The following is a 24060-nucleotide window of genomic DNA, read 5'->3' as shown; positions in this document are numbered from 1 at the left end:
TTTGAACCCACACTCTTCTGATTCAGACAAGTGTCATTACTGTTCAAAGGTGGCAATACCCAACCATCTGTTCCTGTATGACCCAAAACTGCCCCTTTGTTTGATACTTCATCTCTATCACCTGGTGGTCCCTTTTATCAGAATTTCCTAACAACTTGCCACTGTTCCCTTTGACACTTTTTTACTCTATAACACAGCACTATCCCATGTATCCAACTCTCCACTCTATGACAGGGTTGTCCAAAGTTCAACCCTGGGGCCATGCATGAAGTCTTAGCCTTGGCAATAAAAACGTATACAGTCCAATTTCTATATTTACTATTCGCTGATTTGTCCCCTTTGAAGTGTATGGACCTGGAGGTATGGAAAGGGCCGTTTTTAGTGCTATTGCCTCACTGGTGGATTAATCCAAAATCTGATCACAGGATCTGTTGGAATCAACAAGGAGCTATATGAAAACTAACCGGGAACATAGACATAAACTTTCTAAGTGTCCACCGCCCAAAGTCCATGGTTTGCATCTATGTAGCCCACAGAGACAAAACGTTGGACATACCCTGGTGCTAACCGCTTTATCAGAATCGCAGCTATCCTTTAACCCAACACCTTCCCCCTCTATCGGGGAGGCACAGCCCTCCCGTATATCAGACTCCTTGCTCTCGCTGGGCCTCCCCTTTACCCGGTGTGACCCGGCCCCGCCCTGTCTGCTGGCTCCTCCCGCCGCCTTCTCTCCCTTTCTCTCAGTGTGTGAAGATGGCGCCGATCGAGGCCAGCAAGTCCCGGCGACGGGTCGCTCACATCCCGGCAGCAGCGCAGAACAAGTGTCCGGAGGGCGAGCGGCGGCGGGCGGCCGGAGAGGATGAGGACGGAGAGGAGGAAGAGAACAACCTGTGGTAAGGGCGGCTGGTGGCGGGGCCCGGCCTCTGTCCTGTCCTCTCCCGGCCCGGCCTGGCCGTACTGACCGTGTCTTCTCTTGCAGGTCCTCCATCCTGAGTGAGGTGTCCACCCGCTCCCGCTCCAAGCTGCCGTCCGGTAAAGCCGTGCTGGTGACGGGTGAGTGAAGAGGCCTCGGCCCCGATCGCTTCTTGTTCTGCTTTTCTCGGCTCTTTGTCAGCGGTGCCGCCCTCCCTCCTGCTCCCCTCCCCGGGGTAGCCGGGCCCCTTCCCGGTCTCCTCCCTCTTGCCGTTCACGACAACAAAAGCCTGTCGCCTTCTCCGGGCGCTGCGGGTCGCTCCAGGCCCCCGGGGGCCCACCGTCGCTGAGCTGCCCAGCCCCCACTCCTCTCTATCGGCCGGCCGGCTCCCATTTGTCCGAAGGCGCTTCGGACTTCAGCTCCTTTTTTCTTGCGATGTAAACCGCGGCCATTCATTCCACTGGCTCTAGGCCTGGCGTTGCCATGGGAAACCAGCCTGACGGGCGAGGAGCAGGCCGGCCCCAGCCCCCGGCATCTCCCGCTTGGTTCTGTGCTTTGACCGCTCTTGCCTTTTGTTTCTATGACCCGATTGTCGAAGAAAGGCTTTATAGAATCAAAGTATAAAGTTATTTTTATTTTCGGTGCATGTTACGAGCCTTATGATTTAAAGTCAATGAGCGTTATTGTTTGAACTGGAATACACAGGCCTGGATCAAAATACTTGGAATGGCTTGTTTTTTTGACCTATTTTTAAGTGGTCTCCGCCTTTAGTCTTCCAAGCTTCTGTGGAGCGTGGTGGGTGAGGGGAAGGAACTGAAATACTAAATAGGGAACTGACAATCTTCAATATTCAAGTTATTTTGGGTGGGAATGGAAAGGCAAGAGCTGAGGCATAGAGTAAGTACAGCACAACAGGAGGCCATTCGGCCCTTCGAGTCTGCGCGGGCTCTTTCGAAGAGCAATCCCGTTAACCCCACTCCCCGGCTCTTTCCCCATATCCCTGCTATTTTTTCTTAAAGTATTTATCCAATTCCCTTTTGAAGGCTACTATTGAATTTGTATCCATCACCCGAACAGGCAGTGCACTCCAAATCATCCTAACCACTCGTTGCGATAAAGTTTTTCCTCGTACAGCCTCTTTTTTGTCAATCACTGTAAATCTGTGCCCTCTGATTATCGACCCTTCAGCCATTGGAAAGAGTTTCTCTTTATTTACTCTGTCTAAACCCTTCATGATTTTAAACACCTATCAAATCTCCTCTTGGCCTTCTCTGCTCTAAGGAGAACAACCCCAGCTTCTCAGCCTATCCACCTAACTGAAGTCCCTCATCCCTGGAACCATTCTAGGGATGTTGCCATTGTTAACTTGTCCTTGGTTGGTGGGGGGGAAACCTCGTTACACAATGAGCTATCATTAGAGTGAATGAATAGGGTATCAGCAGTTTTTGCCGTGTACCAGTATGTCTTAATAAATGCTTTAAAATGTTGTACCTTGGTACTATAGACTACAATGGATAAGCTTGTCTACTGCCATTCTGCTGTAAAGTGTATTTTTGCTGGTCATGTGGGCTTGAGAAGTCTCTATCTGCTGCATATTTGGTAAAACATTGCCAACAATTTAATGTTAACAAAAAACCTATGCAATTTCAAAAGATGTGGATTATTTTATATTGCATCCCAGGTAAAACCCTACAATAGCCATATTCTTGGTCAGTCTCTCACAGAATAGAACCCAGTAGTTACATTTATATTTATGCACATCAGGGTATTTATTTTTGTGCTGTTCAAGGTGGAAAACATTATTGCTAGACAATGTAGCAACAACAACTTGCATTTATATAGCGCCTTCAATGTTGTAAAACAACCAAGGCGCTTCACAGCAGTGTTATCAAAAAAAAATTGATGCAGAGTCACATGAGATATTAGGATTGATGACCGAAACTTTGGTCAGAGTTAAGTTTTAAGGAGCGTCTTAATGGAGGAGAGCGGGATGGAGAGGTTTAGGGAGGGAATTCCAGAGCTTCGGGCCTAGGCTGCTGAAGGCACATAAGAACATAAGAAACAGGAGCAGGAGTAGGCCATTCGGCCCTTCGAGCCTATTCGATAAGATCACGGCTGATCATCTGCCTCAATTCCATTCACCAGCCCTATCGCCATATCCCTTGATTCCCTTACTAGTCAGAAATCTATCGACTTCTGTTTTGAATATACCCAATGACTGAGCCTCCACCGCCCTCTGGGGTAGAGAATTCTAAAGATTCACCACCCTCTATGTGAAGAAATTTCTTCTCATCTTAGTCCTGAATGGCCTATCCTTTATCCTGAGGCTGTGGCCCCTGGTTCTAGACTCCCCAGCCAAGGTAAACATTCTCCCAGAATCCACCCTATCAAGCCTCGTAATAATTTTGTATGTTTCAATGAGATTCCCTCTCATTCTTCTGAATTCAAGAGAATACAGGCCTAGTTTATTCAATCTCTTCTCATATGACAGTCACGCCATCCGAGGAATCAATCTTGTGAACCTTCATTGCACTCCCTCTATGGCAAGTATATCCTTCCTTAGGTAAGGAGACCAAAATTGTACACCGTACTCCAAGTGTGGTCTCACCAAGGCCCTATATAATTGGAGTAAGACTTCTTTACTCCTGTGCTCAAATCCTCTTGTAATGAAGGCCAGCATACCATTTGCCTTCCTAATGGCTTGCTGCACCTGCACATTCACTTTCAGTGACTCATGTACAAGGACACCCAGGCCCCTTTGAGCATCTGCATTCCCCAATCTTTCACCATTTAGGAAATACTCTGCCTTTCTGTTTTTTCTACCAAAGTGGACAACTTCACATTTATCCACATTATATTCCATCTGCCATGTTCTCACCCACTCACTGAGCCTGTCGAGATCCCCTTGAAGCCTCTTTGCAACTGACACTGCCACCTAGCTTTGTGTCATCAGTAAATTTGGAAATGTTGCATTTAGTCCCCTCATCCAAATCATTGATATAGATTGTGAATAGCTGGGGCCCAAGCACCGATCATTGCAGTACCCCGTTAGTCACAGCCTGCCATTCTGAAAAAGACCTGTTTATCCCTACTCTGTTTTCTGTCTGTTAACCAATTCTCAGTCCATGCTAGTATATTACCCCCAATTCCATATGTCCTAATTTTGTTCACCAACCTCTTCTGTGGGACCTTATCGAAGGCCTTCTGAAAATCCAAATATACCACATCTACCGGTTCCCCTTTGTCTACTCCACTAGTTACATCCTCAAAGAACTCCAATAGGTTTGTCAAACAGGATTTCCCTTTCATAAATCCATGTTGACTCTGCCCAATCTTACTATTAGTTTCTAAGGGGGAAAAATTCGGTATCGCCCCATTTGGGGCGCCGTTATCGGCCGTGCGCAAAGTTCAGCGCTTGGCGCTAATTACCGCCTCTGACAGCAAACTTGGCTTTTATCGCCCCTGGAGGTGATTGGAGCGCTAAATCAGGCGCTTCACACCTGTCTTAACGCGCAAACGCCGAGGAGCAAGGCGCTACCTCAGAGCACTGGCGAAGCAAGGAAGGGCAAATCAAAATAAACCTGCAAAGTGCTGCTCAGTACTCAAAACTCCTTCACACAGTGTTGAATCTCTCCAGAAGTCTGTCTTTCTCTCTCTTTCAGACTGCGTGGTGCAAAAATGTCACCGACAAAAAAAGGTAGGAAGCGGTTGCCTTTAAATAGCGCTCCCCTAGTCCCTTTCTGACAGCATAACGCTCCCCTCAACCTGTCGTTGCTAGCGGCAGGCGGTAAAGCAGGGGACGCCACTCAATATCCGGTCCGGGGCGCTAACGGGGCGTTGCGCACTCGAATGACGTCACAATCTGCCGGCGCAGGAGATCGTGGTGGAAGTGTTTAGCGCCACCACAAAATGTCTGGTTAATTTCGCGAGCGCCACAAACATCGCCGCGCCCGGCCTCTAGTTGCTTTGCGTCCCAATTGGCGCCCTCTTAAGGCACTAACTGGAGGCGCAAACAACTGAATTTTTCCCCCTTAGTGCCCAGTCATTGCATTCTTTATAATAGATTCCAGCATTTTCCCAACCACTGATGTGAGGCTAACAGGTCTGTAGTTCCCCGTTGTGTCTCTCCCTCTCTTAAATAGCGGGGTTACATTTGCTATCCTCCAATCTGCAGGCACCGTTCCAGAATCTATAGAATTTTGGAAGATGACAACCAAATGCGTCCACTATCCCAATGGCCACCTTTTTCAAAACCCTAGGATGTAGGTCATCCGATCCTTGAGATTTATCGACTTTTAGTCCCATTAATTTTGCTAGTACTGTTTTTTTTACTACTAATAATTTCTTTAAGGTCCTCATTCTCGCCACACCCTTGATTTTCTCGTATTTCTGGGAGGTTTTTTGTGTCTTCCTCCGTGAAGACAGAAACAAAATATTTATTTAATTTCTCTGCCATTTCCTCATTCTCCATTATAAATTCTCCCGTCTCTGACTGTAAAGGACCTACATTTAGCTTTGCCAGTCTTTTCCTTTTCACATACCTATAGAAGCTTTTACAATCCGTTTTTATATTTTTCGCTAGTTTGTGTTCATATTCCATTTTCCCTTTATCAATTTTTTGGTTCCCCTTTGCTGATTTCTAAAAAGATCCCAATCCTCAGGTTGACTGCTTTTTCTGGCAACTTTATAAGCTTCCTCCTTTGACTTAATACTAGCTTTAATTTCTTTTGTTAGCCATGGTTGGATCACTTTTCCTTTGGGTTTTTATGCCCTAGAGGAATATATGTTTGTTGCAAATTATGCATTATTTCCTTGAATGTTAGCCATTGTATGTCCACCTTCATACCTTTTAGTGTAGTCTCCCAATCTACCATGGCCAACTTGTCCCTCATACCCTTGTAGTTTCCTCTGTTTAGATTGAAGACCTTGGTTTTAGATTGGACTACATCACTCTCAAACTTAATATAAAATTCAATCATATTATGGTCACTTGTCCCTAAAGGCCCCTTTACCACAAGATTATTGATTATCCATTTCTCATTACACAGTACCAGATCCAGAATAGCCTGTTCCCTGGTTGGTTCCTCCACATACTGATCCAGGAAACCATCTCGCATGCATTCCAAGATTTCGTCCTCCACACCATTAGTGGTAATTTGATTTGCCCAGTCAATATGTAGATTAAAGTCCCCCATGGTTACCGTATTGCCCTTGTTACATGCACTTCTAATCTCTTGATTGATACTGTGCCCTCCATTACCACTACTGTTTGCTTCATGGCTGCCAATGGAGTGATTTATATTTGGGGATGCGCAAGAGGCTAGAATTGGAGGAGCAGAGAGATCTCTTAGGGTTGGAGGAGGTTACTGAGATGGGGAAGGGCGAGGCCATGGTGGGATTTGAAAACAAGAATGAGAATTTTAAAACTGAGGCGTTGCTGGACCGGGAGCCAATGCAGGTCAGCAAGCACAGGGGTGATAGGTGAATGGGACTTGGCTACCAGTATCCTAACTCGCACCGAGTTTTGGATGAGCTCAAGTTTACGGAGGGTGCAAGGTGGGTGGCTGACCAGGAGAGCATTTGGTGTTAGCATCAAGCGTTCCCAGCTGACATGCAATACAGCAAATGTATTCCTCTACATTGATGCTACAAGGTATTTTAGCCCAACCTCAAAAGTACCAAAACTGCATCAGTATGAAGTTTTAACTTCCCACACCTGCCATCCTTCTGGATGCTCAGGTGGAGGTTGTCAATTTGGGCAGCTTTCCACTGTGAGCTTATGTTCATTAGATACTAGGTTGGAACTGCAGCAGCTCATTGTATACAAGCACTCTGCATTCTTACTGAGACTGTTGCATTGAAATAATTTGACTTTTGTCTATACTACTAACCATTTTGCCTGGTTTTGCTATGGCAAAATCATTGTACATTAAAATATTGTTTGAGTTGTGTCAGCTGTACTTCAGTTGGTGGCACCCTCACCTCTGAATCAGAAGTTTGTGGGTTCAAGTCCCACTCCAGAGACTTGAGCACAAAAATCTAGGCTGACACTCCAGTGCAGTCCTGAGGGAGTGCTGCGCTGTCGGAGGTGCTGTCTTTCGGATGTGATGTTAAGCGCTCTCAGGTGAATGTAAAAGATCCCATGGCACTATTTCGAAGAAGAGCAGGGGAGTTATCCCCGATGTCCTGGCCATTATTTATCCCTCAATGAACATCACTTAAAAAATGATTATCTGGTCATTATCACATTGCTGTTTGTGGGAGCTTGCTGTGCGCAAATTGGCTGCCACGTTTCCTACGTTACAACAGTGACTACACTTCAAAAAGTACTTCATTGGCTGTAAAGTGCTTTGAGACGTCCGGTGGTCGTGAAAGGCGCTATATAAATGCAAGTCTTTTTAAACTGATGTACCATTTTTACTTTTCTGGTATTTCATCTCACTAAAGAATCTCTAATATCCTGCCTGACAAGAACATAAACTCACTATATAGGACCAGTAGGTGACACACACGGCTGGACCCACATTGGGGGAAGATTTCCTCTTTGCTGTTTAGAAAAATTGTAAAAGTGAATATAAAGAACCTATTTCATTGCAGATAGCGAGCAGAAGAAATCTTCTGCAATAATGATAAAAGTACTTATGATACCGGTATTTACAGTGTGGGCCAAATATGTTGGTGTTAGCATTGGAATGGATTTTCTGGCCTATCGGCCATTTGCAGTAATCTAATTATTTGTATAGATACAGGAAACTTTGGTTTATCCGGAGGTTAACTGTCACCTGTATGCTCGATCCACCGGCAAAATTCAGGAGTCGGTTCAGTAAGTTTTTTTTCTTTTCATTGCTTTTTTTTCACCAGTCAGGCTCTGCAAGGCTTAGCTACAGAGACGCTTGCAAGCTACGGCCGACTGTTTAGAAGCTGTTGCAACAGGGTTTGTTGCTAGATACGGAGCTCAAAAGCTCCGTATGTTTTAACATTAGGGCTGGTTTGTCCAGCAGTTTTGATGGGACGGCAACAGCTCGGTCCCGTCAGTGCCGGATATCACAAAGTTTCCTGTATGTTGTATAGGTATGCCATCATGGGTTTTTTGGGACCCACACAAAACCGCTTAATTGACTGGTTCATCAATGCTATAATGTTCTGCACCATATTGGTTTCCTAGAATTTTGTAAGTGAACAAATTAGCCATGACTTATGGAGCATACAGGTGAGCTGTTCATTTGAGGTTTTATGCTAGATATTCTTGGGTTCAGCGTTGCAAACCATTCCTGGGTTCAGTATTGCAAACAATGTGTCTTCTACAAATCAGAGTGTGTTTATACCTATCTAACATCTGAATAAATAGTATGGCTAAACACTTACAGTATTCTTGACTTTGGTAGGTGAATGAATATACATTCCATCAGACAAATATTCAGGCAATTTAACAGTAAATGAACATATTGCAAGTATAATGTTAGTGTTGCAGTAATTACAAACTTTACTATTCTCTTCTATTAAAGGTGTCAGCCATGGCTCAGTGATAGCAAACTCAATTCTGAGTCCGAAGGTTGTGGGTCCAACCTCCACTCCAGAGACATGAGCACATAATCTAAGCTGACACCTCAATGCAATATTGAGGGAATGCTGCACTGTCGGAGGTGCCATCTTTCAGATGAGTCATTAAACTGAGGCCCTGCAAATGCCCTCGCGTGTAGTTTCAGCTAACACAAGTGAACTATTAAGAATATATTGTTTTGTTGGAGATGCTGTCACCCCGAAACATCTGTCGATCAAGCCTACTATCCCAAAAAAGACCTCCAGACCTCAGTCACATACATTGTTTGAATGGAATAAGATGGCCTGATTCATTGATCTGTAACAAATAATTTGAATGAACTGTACAGGTCCCAAAGTACAGTGGCAGCAATTAGACTGCACAAACTGAGGTATTCCTGAAGTATGTGTAACTACCTTTGTCCTGAGGTGTGAAAATTAGCTATACTGTTAATTGCAGAAACATTTGGCAGGAACTGATCTGAACATTGTGTGTTCCATGTTCAGCAAGGAAAAATTTGACAAATAATTTATGTAGATAATCTGCCTGTTACATGGTCTGGTGCTTTCTTTATTTCTTTTGAAGTACAGTAACTTCATACAATTTAATGAACAGCAGTTATGTTGACATCAAGATTGGCATTTTTTGTAGACTACTTTATCCCACATGTAATCTGCTTGGGTCTCATTGATGTTTTCTTTGTTTTTAAAGAAAGGCTTTTTATTTTTGTGTTGCATAGGTGTCCTACGTTGAGTGGTGGTGGAATGATGAGTTGACAGCATTGATGCTTTGATCCCTCAGATATTCATTGTTGAACGCTTTGTTTATGATAGTGGGACCCTCTACATAGTGTAGGGAGCTCTAAAATGACACGTTCACGTGTCAGCAATTGTGCTCTGAATTGCTCCTGTGTTTACTTCAGATTTGGAGGACCAGTTCATTCTTTCACTTCCAAAACCTGATCTGAGTTCCTTTGCTTGGTAATGTCACAACACATGCAGTTTAGCAAATTTTTGAACCATGAATTAAAATATTTTTCAACATTATTCCCAGGTGGTACAACCACTTGGAGAATGACATTAGAAGTTAAGAGAATGTTCTCTCTAACCTTGTTTTCTCTGAGATCTACTGTGTGATTCCTAGACTACCAGGTTCTGGTGGTTCCACAGTCCGATCAGGAGATCAAATAAATCTGCCGTTGACTTTGTGTATATATCATCTTCAGCGTCATTTTGAAGTAAAAACTGTTTTGCAGTAAAACTGAAGAAAGTGTGTAATTGCAGCCTAAGTAGAACTGGAGTGGAAAGCTTCAGGGAGGAAGAACAGATGTGCAGATAAAAAAGGACCTGTTTAGGAAAGTTACAAGCTAGGACTTGTGCAGGTGATTGGAACAGGATTGAGTGCCACTGTAGCACCACAGATCCGTGGTATTCAATCCTGGAAGGGTTTCATCCAGGTTTCACTAGATGCGATGTCCTAGAGAAGGAAAACAAAATGACCCAAAAATCTTTCCATGAAGATAAGAATCCTGTCCCTATTGCACGCAACTTGATAGTTGAATAGAAAATAGGTAACTGTTAGCCCAGGATGATTAGAGAATGTAACAACAAAGTGCATTTATATAGCACCTTTAACATAAAAAGCATACCAAAGTGCTTCACAGGGATATAATTAAAAAATCTGTGTAATAGGTCCTCCAATGGCATGCAAAACCTATGCGATGCCAGCAAGTATCACTGCTATGAACACTGTGTAGGGAATAAACCCTACGTAATAGTCTCTACAACTTGGTAGTTATGACTTTGGCAGTGATATAACAAACTGTATAAAACATGCTTCAAAACATATTTTTTGTATAGCACCCAAAGACTGTTTCAGATGTCTAATGTACCTAAATAGCATACCATACTGGATATCCATAAGAACATAAGAAATAGGAGCAGGAGTAGGCCATTTGGCCCTTTGAGCCTGCTCCGCCATTCAATAAGATCATGGCTGATCTTCTACCTCATCTCCACTTTCCTGCACTATCCCCATATCCCTTGATTCCCTTAATATTCAAAAATCTATCGATCTCTGTCTTGAATATACTCAACGACTGGGCCTCCACAGCCCTCTGGGGTACAAAGATTCACCGCCCTCTGGGGTACAAAGATTCACCGCCCTCTGGGGTACAAAGATTCACCGCCCTCTGGAGTACAAAGATTCACCACCTTCTGAGTGAAGAAATTTCTCCTCATCTCAGTCCTAAATGGATGACCCCTTATTCTGAGACTGTGACCCCTGGTTCTAGACTCCGCAGCCAGGGGAAACATCCTCCCTGCAGCTAACCTGTTGAGCCCTGTAAGAATTTTGTATGTTTCAATGAGATCACCTCTCATTCTTCTAAACTCTAGAGAATATAGGCTTAGTCTACTCAATCTCTCCTCATAGGACAATCTCTTCCCCCCCCCCCCCCACCCCCAATTCCCAGGAACCAGTCTGGTAAACCTTTGTTGCACTCCCTCTATGATAAGTATATCCTTCCTTAGGTAAGGAGACCAAAACTGTACACAAGGTGTGGCCTCACCAGGGCCCTCTATAATTGCAGTAAGACGTCTTTACTCTTCTCAAATCCCCTTGTAATAAAGGCCAAAATACCATTTGCTTTCCTAATTGCTTGCATGTTAACTTTCAGTGATTTGTGTACAAGGATACCCAGGCCCCTCTGAACATCAACATTTCCCAATCTCTCTCTATTTAAAAAGTACTCTGCTTTTCTATTTTTCCTACCAAAGTGGATAACTTCATATTTCACATTTCTCCACATTATATTACCCCCAATCCAATGAGCCCTAACTTTGTTTAATAACCTCTTGTGTGGCACCTTATCGAATGCCTTCTGAAAATCCAAATACACCACATCCACTAGTTCCCCCCGTTATCTATTCTGCTAGTTACAACCTCAATAGATTTGTCAAACATGATTTCCCTTTCATAAATCTGTGTTGACTGCCCAATCCTATTATTATTTTTAAGTGCCCTGTTAACCACATCCTTAATAGATTCTAGCATTTTCCCTACTACTGATGTCAGGCTAACTGGTCTGTAGTTCCCCGTTTTCTCTCTCCTTCCTTTCTTAAATAGTGGGGTTACATTTGCTACCTTCCAATCCGTAGGAACCGTTCCAGAATCTATGGAATTTTGAAAAATGACAACCAAGGCAACCACTATCTCTCTATAGCCACCTCTTTCATAACCCTAGGATGTAGGCCATCTGGTCATGGGGATTTATTGGCTTTCAGTCCCATTAATTTCTCCAGTACTATTTTTTTTACTAATTTCTTTCAGTTCCTCATTCTCGCTTTACCCTTGGTTCTCCACTATTTCCGGGAAGATTTTTGTGTCTTCTTCCGTGAAGACAGATGTAAAGTCCGCGCCTCAATAATACACGGACTTCAGGAGAACAGTTTAACGAGAGGCAGCTTGAAACTGAAACTACAGAAGCCTGCTAGGGCCTTTTATACAGGGGTGGTCACTGCCGGTACTGCAGTCTAAGACCAGTTATTCCCTTAAAGGTACACACACAACAATTCCTCCCCTTTTAGATAACCAGTACATAACATTCATTTAACAACTAAATAATAACTAATTACAGTTACAATTTTCTCAGTAATATATACATCAACTGAAATAGTCATTTATAAGTTCAGTCTTTGAGGAGGCTTCCTGATCCGGACTGGATAGCTCCTTTCTCGAGTATCCTGTTCTGGCGGTGGAGTCAATTCTGGCTCATTGTCATTGGTTGGTTCGTCAGCTTCCAATACCCCTGCTTCTGAGGTAGACGCAATCTGTACTTCGGGCTCATTACCAGGTGTACATGCTTGTGGTACAGGTTTGGCTTGTTCCTGTGACTCTAGAATCTGGTCAGCATGGCGTCTCACGATGCTCTCTCCAACGTCCACTGTGTACATTAGTGGTCCCTGCTGTGTGCATATCGTGCCTGGCTGCCATTTTTCTGTTCAGTAGTCGCGGGCCAAGACTGGTTGCCCTATCTTGAAGCTCCTGGTTGGCTTCTCATTTATGTGCTGGAACTGCTTATCTCAACATCTCGTCTTATGTTTGGTTTGAGCAAATCCAAGCGACATCTTAGTCTCCGGTTGAAAAACAGTACGGCTGGAGCTTGGTTGGTTACTGCATGTGTCGCATTCCGGTAAGCAAACAGGAAGTTATCCACCTTGTGTTGCAGTGGTATGTCGTCATTATACATTGCCTTTATGGCCTTTTTAAAGGTCTGAACTGTAGTGTCCGTGTGTAGATAAAGACACTGAAGACAGGAGTTGGTTCATAGGTATTTACTAAGCAAGTCTTGGGGGGGGGGGGCTCTTAAAGGCACATACACCATAATTGCTCTTAAAGGCACATATACCACAATTCCTCCCCTTCTAGCTAACTAGTACATCATATTTTAAGTAATTATTAATTACATGTTATATGCAAAATAATATACATTGCTGTATTAATTAATTATAAGTTAGTCTCTCAGGAGGCTTCCTGACTCGGTCCGGATAACGCCTTGGGGGTGTAGTAGTTTCTGGTGGTGTAGTGGGTTCTTCTGGCAAGGCTGATTCGGCTTGAAGGCCAGTATCGGACTCCAGTATCACCAGATCGGAGGTAGATATGGGTATCTCTACTTCATCGTTAGATGTATAGAGTGGTGGTGTAGGTTGTCCCTTTTCGGATGACTTGATGATTTGGTCAGCATGGCGCCTTATTATGCTGTCTCCGATGTCCACGGTATACATCAGTGGTCCTAATCGTGTGCAGATAGTTCCAGGCTGCCATTTCTCGGTACGGTAGTCCCGGGCCAAAACCGGTTGGCCTATCTGGAAGGCCCCAGTTGGCCTTTCATTCATGCCCTGAAACTGCCGGTTCTCCACGTCCCTTCGGATGTTGGGCTTGACCAAATCCAGCCAGCATCTTAGGTTTCTATTGTAGAACATCATGGTGGGAGTTTGGTTCGTAACCATATGTGTTGCATTCCTATATGCAAATAAGAAGTTATCCACCTTGTGCTGAAGTTTTATGTCTTCATTACCCATGGCCTTGATGGCCTTCTTGAAGGTCTGGACAAACCTTTCAGCCAATCCATTGGTGGCGGGATGGTATGGGGCGGACGTGTAGTGCTTTACCCCATTGTTCTTTAAGAACTTTCTGAATTCTTCGGACACAAATTGCGGTCCATTATCAGAACATATCTGCTCCGGCAGCCCATTCCTGGCAAATATGGTCCTTAATACTGTGATGGTTTTTTCCGTGGTGGTGGAGGACATCTTTATTACCTCCGGCCACTTGGAGTGTGCATCAACTGCGATTAAGAACATTGAGTCCATAAATGGACCAGCAAAGTCGATGTGCACCCTTTGCCAGGGAGATGAGGGCCACTCCCATGGATGTAGAGGGGCCTGTGGCGGAGCATTTTGGACCTTCTGGCATCCTAGGCAGCTCTTGGTCATGTCTTCGATGTCTCCATCGATACCTGGCCACCATACAAACGCCCTAGCTAGGTTCTTCATTTTCACTCCACCCAAATGCCCCTCGTGAAGCTCCTTTAGCACTTTATCCTGGAGTTTGGGTGGAATCCCCACTCTGGATCCACACATCAAGGTCCCTCGGCACACTGACAGCTGTTCTCCTCTTTGCGAGAATGCTGGCAACAGTGGTTCGCCATGTGCTGGCCATCCCTTCACTGTTAAATCGTAGACCAGTGAGAGAGTAGGGTCATTTCTTGTCTCCCTTTCAATGGCAGAATTTGTCACCGGTAGACATTCCACTATGGTAGAGTGGAATATCTCTACTGGGTCTACTGTAGGTGCCTCTTCTATCGTTGGCAACGGTAGGCGTGATAAACCGTCAGCATTCCCATGCTGTTTTGACCCTTTGTATTCAATGTTGTATTGGTGTGCCCCTAGAAAAAGGGACCACCTCTGTAGTCTTTGTGCCGTCATAATGGGGACACCTTTTTTAGGGTTGAATATGGAGATGAGGGGTTGATGGTCAGTCAGCAAGGTAAATTTTTGTCCGTGTAGGTAATGGTTGAATTTCTTCACTCCCCATACCAGGCTGAGTGCTTCCCTGTCTATCTGGGCATAGTTACGCTCAGCTGAGTTCAATGAGCGTGACGCAAAAGCTATCGGCCGTTCCGAGCCATCAGGGAATCTATGGGACAATACCGCTCCTATGCCGTAAGGGGATGCATCGCACGCCAGTCTGATTGGTAGTGATGGGTTGTAATGAGCCAAAATTTTCTCGGATGTGATTAAGTCTTTACATTTATGGAAGGCACGTTTACAGTCTTCGTTCCATTTCCAAATCACTCCTGTGTGTAGAAGATCATTAAGAGGGTGTCGAATAGTTGATAAGTTCGGTAAAAATTTATGATAGTAATTTATTAATCCCAGGAATGACCTTAATTGTGAAACATTTTCAGGTGCTGGGGCTTTTATAACTGCTTCAGTTTTTTCAGGTGACTTATGCAACCCTTCCTTATTAATTATGTGGCCACAATATGATATCTGATTTTGGAAAAATTCACACTTGGGGCGATTTGCTCGTAGGCCTCGTTCTTTCAGCCTAGTGAGCACCTGCTCCAAATTGGAAAGGTGCTCGTTGTCGTTTTCTCCTGTTATAAGGATGTCGTCTAGGTAGCATTGAGTCCCCGGAATCCCTTGCAGGACTTGCTCCATAGCTCTTTGCCAGATAGCTGGAGCTGATGCTATTCCAAAAACCAGTCGATTGTACTGGTACAGGCCTTTGTGTGTGTTTATTGTGAGATACTTTTTAGAGGTCTCCTCAACCTCCATCTGTAGATATGCCTGTGCCAAGTCAATTTTTGTGAAACGTTTCCCTCCGGATAGTGAGGCGAAAATATCTTCTATCCTCGGAAGAGGATACTGTACCGTGTGAAGGACCGGGTTTACAGTCACCTTAAAGTCCCCACAGATGCGAATTTTTTTCTGTTCCTCAGTTATTTTTCAATTTTTTTCATGACTGGAACGATGGGTGTTGCCCATTCGCTCCAATCTATTTTGGATAATACGCCTGCCTTTTCCAAATTCTTCAGCTCTGCCTCGACTGCCGGACGTATTGCGTATGGCACCGGTCTTGCCTTAAAAAATTTTGGAATTGCTGTATCTTCCACTTTTATTGAGGCGGTGATGCCTTTCAAGGTTCCTAGTTTCTCTTGAAACACTTCTTTGGCGTTGGCCAAGATGTCTTTTAATCGTTCAGGTATGATGTCATCATTGTTTTTTTCCTTACTGGTCACCGTCGGTGCCTGAATGGAGTGCCAATCTAAACGTATCTTCCTTATCCATTCACGTCCCAACAACGGTGGACCACCATCTTGTAGAATGTACAAATACAACTTTTGTATTTCTTTGCCGTTGTATACCACAGGCACCCTTATTTTTCCTCTGGGGTAGACTTTCTGCCCCGTATATGTTTTTAAGATAATGGATGTGTCTTTTAGAGGTATATGCGAAAATAGCCTCTCGTAATCTCGTCGATTTATTACGGTTAGAGCTGATCCTGTATCTAGCTCCATTTTAACTGGGGACCCTGCTATTGTGAGGGTAACCCAAATGGTTTGGTAATCCTCTTTGGCAAGTACATTATGTAATTTGAGACAGCTTAGTCTCTTGTTTCCGGAGTCGCTATCGCTATTCTGGTCTTCGGAGCTATTGTCCGTCATCATTTGTACCTTCCTGTACTTTTCTTTATTGATTTTTTGTTTTCTGTCAGTGGATTTATTTTGTCCAGATTGGCATACCTGTGCAATGTGTCCAATCTTACCACATTGCCTGCATGCTTTGCCCTTGAACCAGCAGTCCCTCTGGTTATGGGTGGATCTGCCGCAGCGATAACCTCTTCCGAACTCCGGTGTAATTTTATGAGTGCCGAAGTCCTGTGTCTCTTGTTGTATCTCTGCAGCTCCTTTTGCTGCTGCTTCGTATGATACAGCCATACTGAAAGCTTTGTCCAATGTTGAATCTTTTTCAGAAAGCAGTCTTTTTTGTGTTCCTTCACTTAAGAGACCGCAAACAAATTTGTCTCAAAGATAATTCGATAGTCCTGCTCCGAATTGGCAGTACTTTGATAGCTTTCTTAATTCGGTTAGGTAATCAGCGTTACTTTCATTCTTGTGTTGATTTCTCTTGAAGAACTTGAATCGTTCCGCTATCAGCAGCGGTGTTGGGTTTAAATGCTCCTGCAGGGTATCAACAATTTCTTTAAAAGTCTTGTCCTTTGGTTTGGCTGGAGTGATTAAATTTCGTAACAGCCCGTATGTCTTTGCGCCCATTAAGTTCAGAAGTACTGAAGCTTTTTTTTCATCTGTTATTCCATTTGCAGTGCAATAAACCTCTACTCTTTCCACGTATGTGGTCCAATCTTCTATTTCGCCATCAAAAGCCTCAATATTACCAGATTTAGGCATTTCAGAAAAGATATGGCGCTTCCCGCGCTTTTTTTTTTTCTCTCTCTGTAGCAACGATATGGCGCTTCCCGCGCTTTCCCGCCGCTGCTACCGATAACAACGCTGTTTTACTGTGGTTTCCGTTTATTCACTGTTGGAGACTCGTTCCCGACGGAGGTCTAAACGCTGACCTGCTTGCCGCGCCGGCCGTCTCTCGAGTGCACCCTCCCAGTCCGTTATTGCTTGCCTCCGATTTCGCTACCTGTCTCCGCTGTAGAGCCCGCCGCTGGAGCTCCAGCCTGACGCCCAGGAAGGATTAGCGCAGTACCTGTCACCAGCTTGGCCAGCTGGTGAAACCACAGTTTCTCTTACTTCCTTGAGTCTTCTGGACGCTGGAGGAATCGATGTCCTTGAGGTGCTGCCGAATTGCAGGTAAGTCCGTTTCCACTTCGTCGCCACTGTAGTGTCCGTGTGTAGATAAAGACACTGAAGACAGGAGTTGGTTCATAGGTATTTACTAAGCAAGTCCTGGGGGGGCGGTTCTAAAGGATATACACAATACACAGGCTTATATAGCCCAAGTGGCAATTACCGGCATTACGCACACCTGGGGCTCTTAAAGGCACATACACCATAATTGCTCTTAAAGGCACATACACCACATGAACAAACCTCTCAGCCAATCCATTTGTGGCTGGATGATATGGGGCAGATGTGTAATGTTTCACCCCATTCTTCAGGAACCTCCGGAAATCCTCACGCAAACTGTGGGCCATTGTCGGAACAGATCTGTTCTGGCAAGCCATTCCTGGCGAAGATGGTCCTTAGGACTGCAATCGTTCTCTCCGTGGTGGTGGAGGACATTTTAATGACCTCTGGCCATTTCGAATGGGCGTCCACAGCGATTAGAAACATTGAGTCCATAAATGGACCAGTGAAATCAACGTGTACCCGTTGCCATGGAGATGAGGGCCACTCCCATGGATGTAGCGGGGCCTGTGGTGGAGCGTTTTGGACCTTCTGGCATCCTGTGCATCTCTTGGTCATATCCTCGATTTCTTTATCGATTCCCGGCCACCACACAAACGCCCTGGCTAGGCTCTTCATTTTTACCCCTCCCAGATGACCCTCGTGAAGCTCATTGAGTATTCTATCTCTCAACTTGGGTGGAATTACCACTTGGGATCCACACATCAAGGTTCCCCGGCACACTGACAGCTGTTCCCTCCTTGGCGAGAATGCTGGCAACGGTGAGTCGCCATATGCTGGCCATCCCTTCACCGTCAAATCATAGACCCGAGAGAGTGTCGGGGCATTTCGGGTTTCCTTCTCAATACTTGCGTTTGTAACAGGCAAACATTCGACTATGGTCGCGTGGAATATCTCCACCGGGTCCACTGCAGGTGCTTCTTCTGCCGTAGGCAACGGTAGGCGCGACAGCCCATCAGCGTTTCCATGTTGTTTCGTACCTTTGTACTCTATGTCATACTGATGTGCCCCTAGAAAAAGTGACCATCTTTGTAGCCGTTGCGCCGTCATCACCGGAACGCCCTTCTTTGGGTTAAAAATTGAGACCAGGGGTTGATGATCAGTCAGTAGGGTGAATTTCTGCCCGTGCAGATAGTGATTGAACTTCTTTACCCCCCACACCAGGCTGAGGGCCTCCCTGTCAATCTGGGCGTAGTTACGCTCGGCTGAGGTTAGCGAGCACGATGCAAAGGCTATTGGCCTCTCCGAACCGTCACGGAATTTGTGTGACAGCACCGCTCCAATGCCGTAAGGTGACGCATCACATGCCAACCGAATCGGTAGTGTTGGGTTGTAGTGGGCCAGTACTTCTTTTGAAGTGATTTGGCATTCACATTCCTGAAAGGCACGCTTACACTCATCACTCCATTTCCATGTTACACCAGTTTGAAGGAGGGCGTTCAGTGGGTGCAGAATTGTAGATAAATTCGGCAAGAACTTTTATGGTAGTAGTTCACCAACCCGAGGAACGACCTCAGTTGCGACACATTTTCTGGTGCTGGAGCCTTGACTACAGCCTCAATCTTGTCCGGCGACTTATGCAACCCTTCCTCATCAATCATGTGGCCACAATACGAGATTTGTCTCCTGAAGAACTCGCATTTGGGACGGTTGGCTCGTAGCCCATATTCCTGCAATCTCGTGAGCACCTGTTCCAGGTTGGCAAGGTGTTCATTGTCATTTTCGCCCGTAACCAGGATGCCGTCCAAATAACACTGGGTCCCCGGGATCCCTTGCAGGACTTGTTCCATTGCCCTCTGCCACATAGCCGGAGCCGATGCTACCCCAAATACCAGTCGATTGTACTGGTAAAGGCCTTTGTGAGTGTTTATCGTGAGGTATTTCCTAGATGCTTCTTCCACCTCCATTTGTAGATACGCTTGAGCCAGGTCAATCTTTGTAAAGCGTTTCCCTCCAGATAGTGAGGCGAAAATATCTTCTATAAGCGGATACTGTACTGTGTGCAGGACTGGGCTCACAGTCACCTTGAAGTCCCCACAGATGCAAACCTTCCTTGGCTCCCCAGGCGTGTGCTGCTCAATGCTTTCTTCATTACAGGAATGATGGGTGTGGCCCACTCGCTCCAGTCCACCTTAGACAGCACCCCCGAACGCTCCAGACTCTCCAGTTCAGCTTCCACAGCTGGGCGTATCGCGTATGGCACCGGTCTGGCCTTGAAAAATTTTGGGGTTGCGTTATCCTCAATCTTTATGGTTGCCTTTACTCCTTTTAGAGTCCCAAGTCCTTGTTGGAACACACCTTCCGCGTCAGATAGAATTTGTTACAGACGTCCAGGTGCGACGTCATCATCTTTTTTGTCAGTCACAGTTAGTGCCAGAATGGAATGCCAATCCAATTGTAGTCTTCGGATCCATTCACGTCCCAATAATGGTGGTCCTCCATCTTGTTGTATATACATGTATAGTTTCTGTGTTTCCTTTCCGTTCTATTCAACTGGCACCCTTATTTTTCCTCTGGGGTAGACCTTTTGCCCCGTGTATGTCTTCAATACAATGGACGTGTCCTTTAAGGGTATGTGTGAGAATAGCCGCTCATAGTCTCGTCGATTCATGACAGTTAGGGCTGATCCTGTGTCCAATTCCATCTTCACTGGGGACCCTGCTATCATGAGGGTGACCCAAATGGTTCGGTGATCTTCTTTTGCGATCACGTTGTGTAACTTTAAACAACTTAGTCGCCTGCTCCCGGAGTCCTTATCACTCTCCTGATCTTCTGAACTACTATCTGTCAGTTTCTTTACTTTCCTGTACTGTTCCTTAGTAGTTCTTGTCGTGTTGGTCTTCTTTCCCGACCTGCAGACTCTTGCTATATGTCCCATTTTCCCGCATTGCCTGCATATTTTGTCTTTAGACCAGCAGTCCTTCTGCTCATGGGTTGTTCTGCCGCAGCGATAGCACTTTTCGGCTCCATACGCCATTTAGTTAGCGTTGTATTCTTGTGGTTTCTGTTGTATTTCCGCAGCTCCCCGTGCTGCTGCTTCGTAGGATACTGCCATGCTGAAAGCCTGTTCTAGCGTCAGGTCCTTTTTTGAAAGTAGTCGTTTCTGGGTTCCTTCACTCTGGAGCCCGCAGACAAACTTATCCCGTAAGGTGTCTGCCAGTCCTGCTCCGAACTGGCAGTGCTTCGATAACTTGCGTAGTTTCGTAAGATAGTCAGCATTGCTCTCATCTTTGTGCTGGTTTCTTTTATGGAACTTGAATCTTTCTGCTATCAGCAGTGGTGTAGGGCTTAGATGTTCCTGTAAGATATGAACAATCTCCTCAAAACTTTTCTCCATTGGTTTAGCTGGGGTAATTAAATTCCGCAATAGGCCGTATGTACTCGCACCCATCAGATTTAATAATACCGACGCCCTCTTTCCATCAGCCACCTCATTTGCCTTGCAGTACACTTCAATTCTTTCCACATACGTGGTCCAGTCTTCTACCTCGTTGTCGAAAGCAGTGATACTGCCACTTTTCGGCATCTTGGCCGATTTAAAATGGCGCCTCCCGCGCTTTTGCTTCTTCCCCTTACTGCCACGCTGCTCCTAGCGTTCTACGGGGTAATGGCGGCGACCCGCAGCTTCGGCGCGTCTCGCTTTCCTTCCCCCCCCGTTTAGTTTCTCTCCGCTGTCCTGTTCTCGAGCACCGACTGCGCCCTGTGCACTCCACCCTCTCTCGTTTTCTTTTCCCGGCGACGCTGCACGGCCCGGTTTGTAGAGCCGCTCGATCGAGCTTGAGCCCGCCGCAGTCCGGAAGGGTCAGCGCGCTACCTGCTACCAGCACGATTCGCTGGAACCACAGTCTCTCCCGCAATTCTCCAAACACCGATGGATTCTTTGGGCGGTTGCCCTCGGTCGACGCCCGTTGCTCAGACTACGACCTTCCAGGACCTTCCTTTCAGGCGAGATCCCCGTGAGATGATGCCACACTGCAGGTGAGTTCGAACTTACTCGTCGCCACTGTAAAGTCCGTGCCTCAATAATACACGGACTTCGGGAGAACAGTTTAACAGGTACTTTACTGAACAAGAGGCAGCTTGAAACTGAAACTACAGAAGCCTGCTAGGGCCTTTTATACAGGGGTGGTCACTGCCAGTACTGCAGTCTAAGACCAGTTATTCCCTTAAAGGTACATACACAACAACAGACACAAAGTATTTGTTTAATTTCTCTGCCATTTCCTTATTCCCTATTATTATTTCTCTTGTCTCAGCCTGCAAGGAACCCACATTTACTTTTACTAATCTTTTCCTTTTTACATACTTATAGAAGCTTTTACAGTCTGTGTTTATGTCTCTTGCTAGTTTACTCTCATTCTATTTTCCCTTTCTTTATCAATTTCTTGGCCCTCCTTTGCTGAATTCTAAAATCCTCCCAATCCTCAGGCTTACTATTTTTGGCAACATTATAAGCCTCTTCCTTTCCTCTAATACGATCTTTAACTTCTCGTTAACCACGGTTGGACCACTTTTCCTGTGGGGTTTTTGTGCCTTTAAAGGAATGTATATTTGTTATTAATTCTTTAAATGCTCGCCATTGCTTCTGTACCATCATACCTTTTAATGTAGTTTCCCAATCTACCTGAGCCAACTCGCCCCTCATACCTACGCAGTTTGCTATGTTTAGATTTAAGACCCTAGTTTCAGATTTAACTAAATCACTTTCAAACTCAATATAAAATTCTATCATATTATGGTCACTCTTCCCTAAAGGTCCCTTTACTACAAGGTTATTAATTAACCCTTTCCCATTGCACAGTACTAGATCTAAAATAGTCTGTTCCCTAGTTGGTTCCTCAACATACTGATCTAGAAAACTATCTTGCATACATTCCATGAATTCGTCCTCCACACTATTACCGCAAATTTGGTTTGCCCAGTCAATGTAGATTAAAGTCCCCCATGATTACTGTATTACCCTTGTTACATGCGCCTCTAATTTCCTGATTTATACTCTGCCCTACATTACAACTACTGTTTGGGGGCCTATCGACAACTCCCACCAATATTTTCTGCCCCTTGCTGTTTCTTAGCTCCACCCAAACTGATTCTACTTCTTGATTTTCGGAGCCAAGATTCTTTCTCTTTACTGTCTTTATCCCATCCTTTATTATCAGTGCTACCCCTCGTCCCTTTCCATTTTGCCTAGCTCTTCTAAAAGTTAAGTATCCTGGAATATTTAGTTCTCAATCTTGGCCACTTTGCAACCATGTCTCCATTATGGCTATTAGATCAAACTTGTTCATTTCTATCTGCGCTATTAATTCATCTATTTTGTTGCAAATGCTTTGCGAATTCAGATATAGTGCCTTTAGCTTTGACTTATTTTTATATCTTTCCATGATGTCACTTTAGTCACTGATGCCTTAATACCTTTGTTACTCTCTCTCTCCCTTCCTGACCCACTCTGCTTATTTTTACCCAAAACTCTACTCTGCTTTAGAGCATTGACATTTCTCTCGCTGCTTTTAAATTTACTCTTTCCTGAATCCTCTTTCCCCCCCACCCTTCCCTTCTGTTAACTACAGTTTTTAAAATTCTAGGTTAAAATCAAAATCTTAAACTAAATTTCACTTTTTACAACTTCTACTTACCTAATACTTACCAGAAATTCCCACTCTTGCTTTCATTATTATAATTTCATGACCCAGGAAAGTGAGGAATTAACTGCAATGATTAATTATAGTAACTTGGTTAGGAACGTTTGTTGTTTTAAAAAAACACAACATAAACATATGTTTAACTTCATTGTCCCAGACTGTCCTAACTTGCATGTATCTGTGGGCCTTTTGTAGTTGTGAAGTAACTCTTAATGCACTGCATCCTAGGTTATATTATTATGTATTTTTTAGCGTGCAAGGATCAGATCCTTTTCCTAGTCAGCAGCTGTTGCAAATGACTTCAACCAATCGAGCTTTTATTTATTTAAACAATAAAACCCAAACCAGTTTAACGCAAGTCTAATAACTGGGATTATGAACGAAGATTAAACATATTGGGTTCTGGCAAAATGTTGCTAGTGATTGAAAGGTTAGACTAGCAGAACCAGAAACATCCACAAGCAAGCTGCCAGTCACACTTGTTAGCATGATAATTGTATTGACCAGATTCCTATTTTTAATAGGATGCTAATTTTTAATGAAAAATCAAATTCAAATTCTTAATTTTTTCCTCTCCATGATTAATTTAATTGTTTTGAAACGTTCACAAAATGGCAGTCAGCAGTGCAGCTTGCAGACCTCCACAGATGGCTTCTGACTCGAGTTTAGCTGATTCACTCCCAGTCTCACTGATGGAAGCAATTAGGTTACACCATGCTGTAGTTAGCCTTAAATAGGTTTACAATCTGACCCCCACGGGGAGGGCATAAGTATAGCAGAACAGAAAATTGAAGAGTTGTTGTTCAACAACTATACAAGTGCATTGTCATCTGGGGATATAAATCAGTGTAGTCCATTTAAAAAAACAAACTGTTGAGTCACATTAAATGGAAAACTACAGATAAGGTGTAATGTATTAAGAGTATCCAAATGATATCCAACTTTGTCAGATTTTTTAGGAAACTAGCATAACTATAACATTTCCGTCCTCAAATACATTTTAATTTATGCCAACACCCAG

The 24060-nt window shown here is 44.5% G+C and overlaps 1 protein-coding gene across 3 annotated transcripts in view; it reads left to right on the top strand.

Moving 5' to 3' along the window:
* The first annotated feature begins 377 nt into the window (after positions 1-377).
* The window catches only part of dync1li1 (dynein, cytoplasmic 1, light intermediate chain 1), an 81391-nt gene continuing 57708 nt past the window's right edge, over positions 378-24060 (top strand). The window contains exons 1-2 of one of the 3 annotated variants that reach the window (XM_085987984.1): positions 378-893; positions 980-1053. In XM_085987984.1, the coding sequence (XP_085844110.1) occupies positions 754-893; positions 980-1053 (214 nt within the window). In that variant the 5' untranslated portion in view covers positions 378-753. Of the gene's footprint in view, positions 894-979; positions 1054-24060 lie in introns of those variants that run through there. The other 2 variants (XM_085987982.1, XM_085987983.1) reach the window with 2 other exon arrangements.

Source organism: Somniosus microcephalus, chromosome 5 (genome assembly GCF_052327205.1).
Source record: "Somniosus microcephalus isolate GS21.2 chromosome 5, FLI_Smic_1.0, whole genome shotgun sequence".
Lineage (NCBI taxonomy): Eukaryota > Metazoa > Chordata > Chondrichthyes > Squaliformes > Somniosidae > Somniosus > Somniosus microcephalus.
Note: the sequence above shows the minus strand (reverse complement) of the source record. Positions and strands in the feature narration are given on the sequence as shown.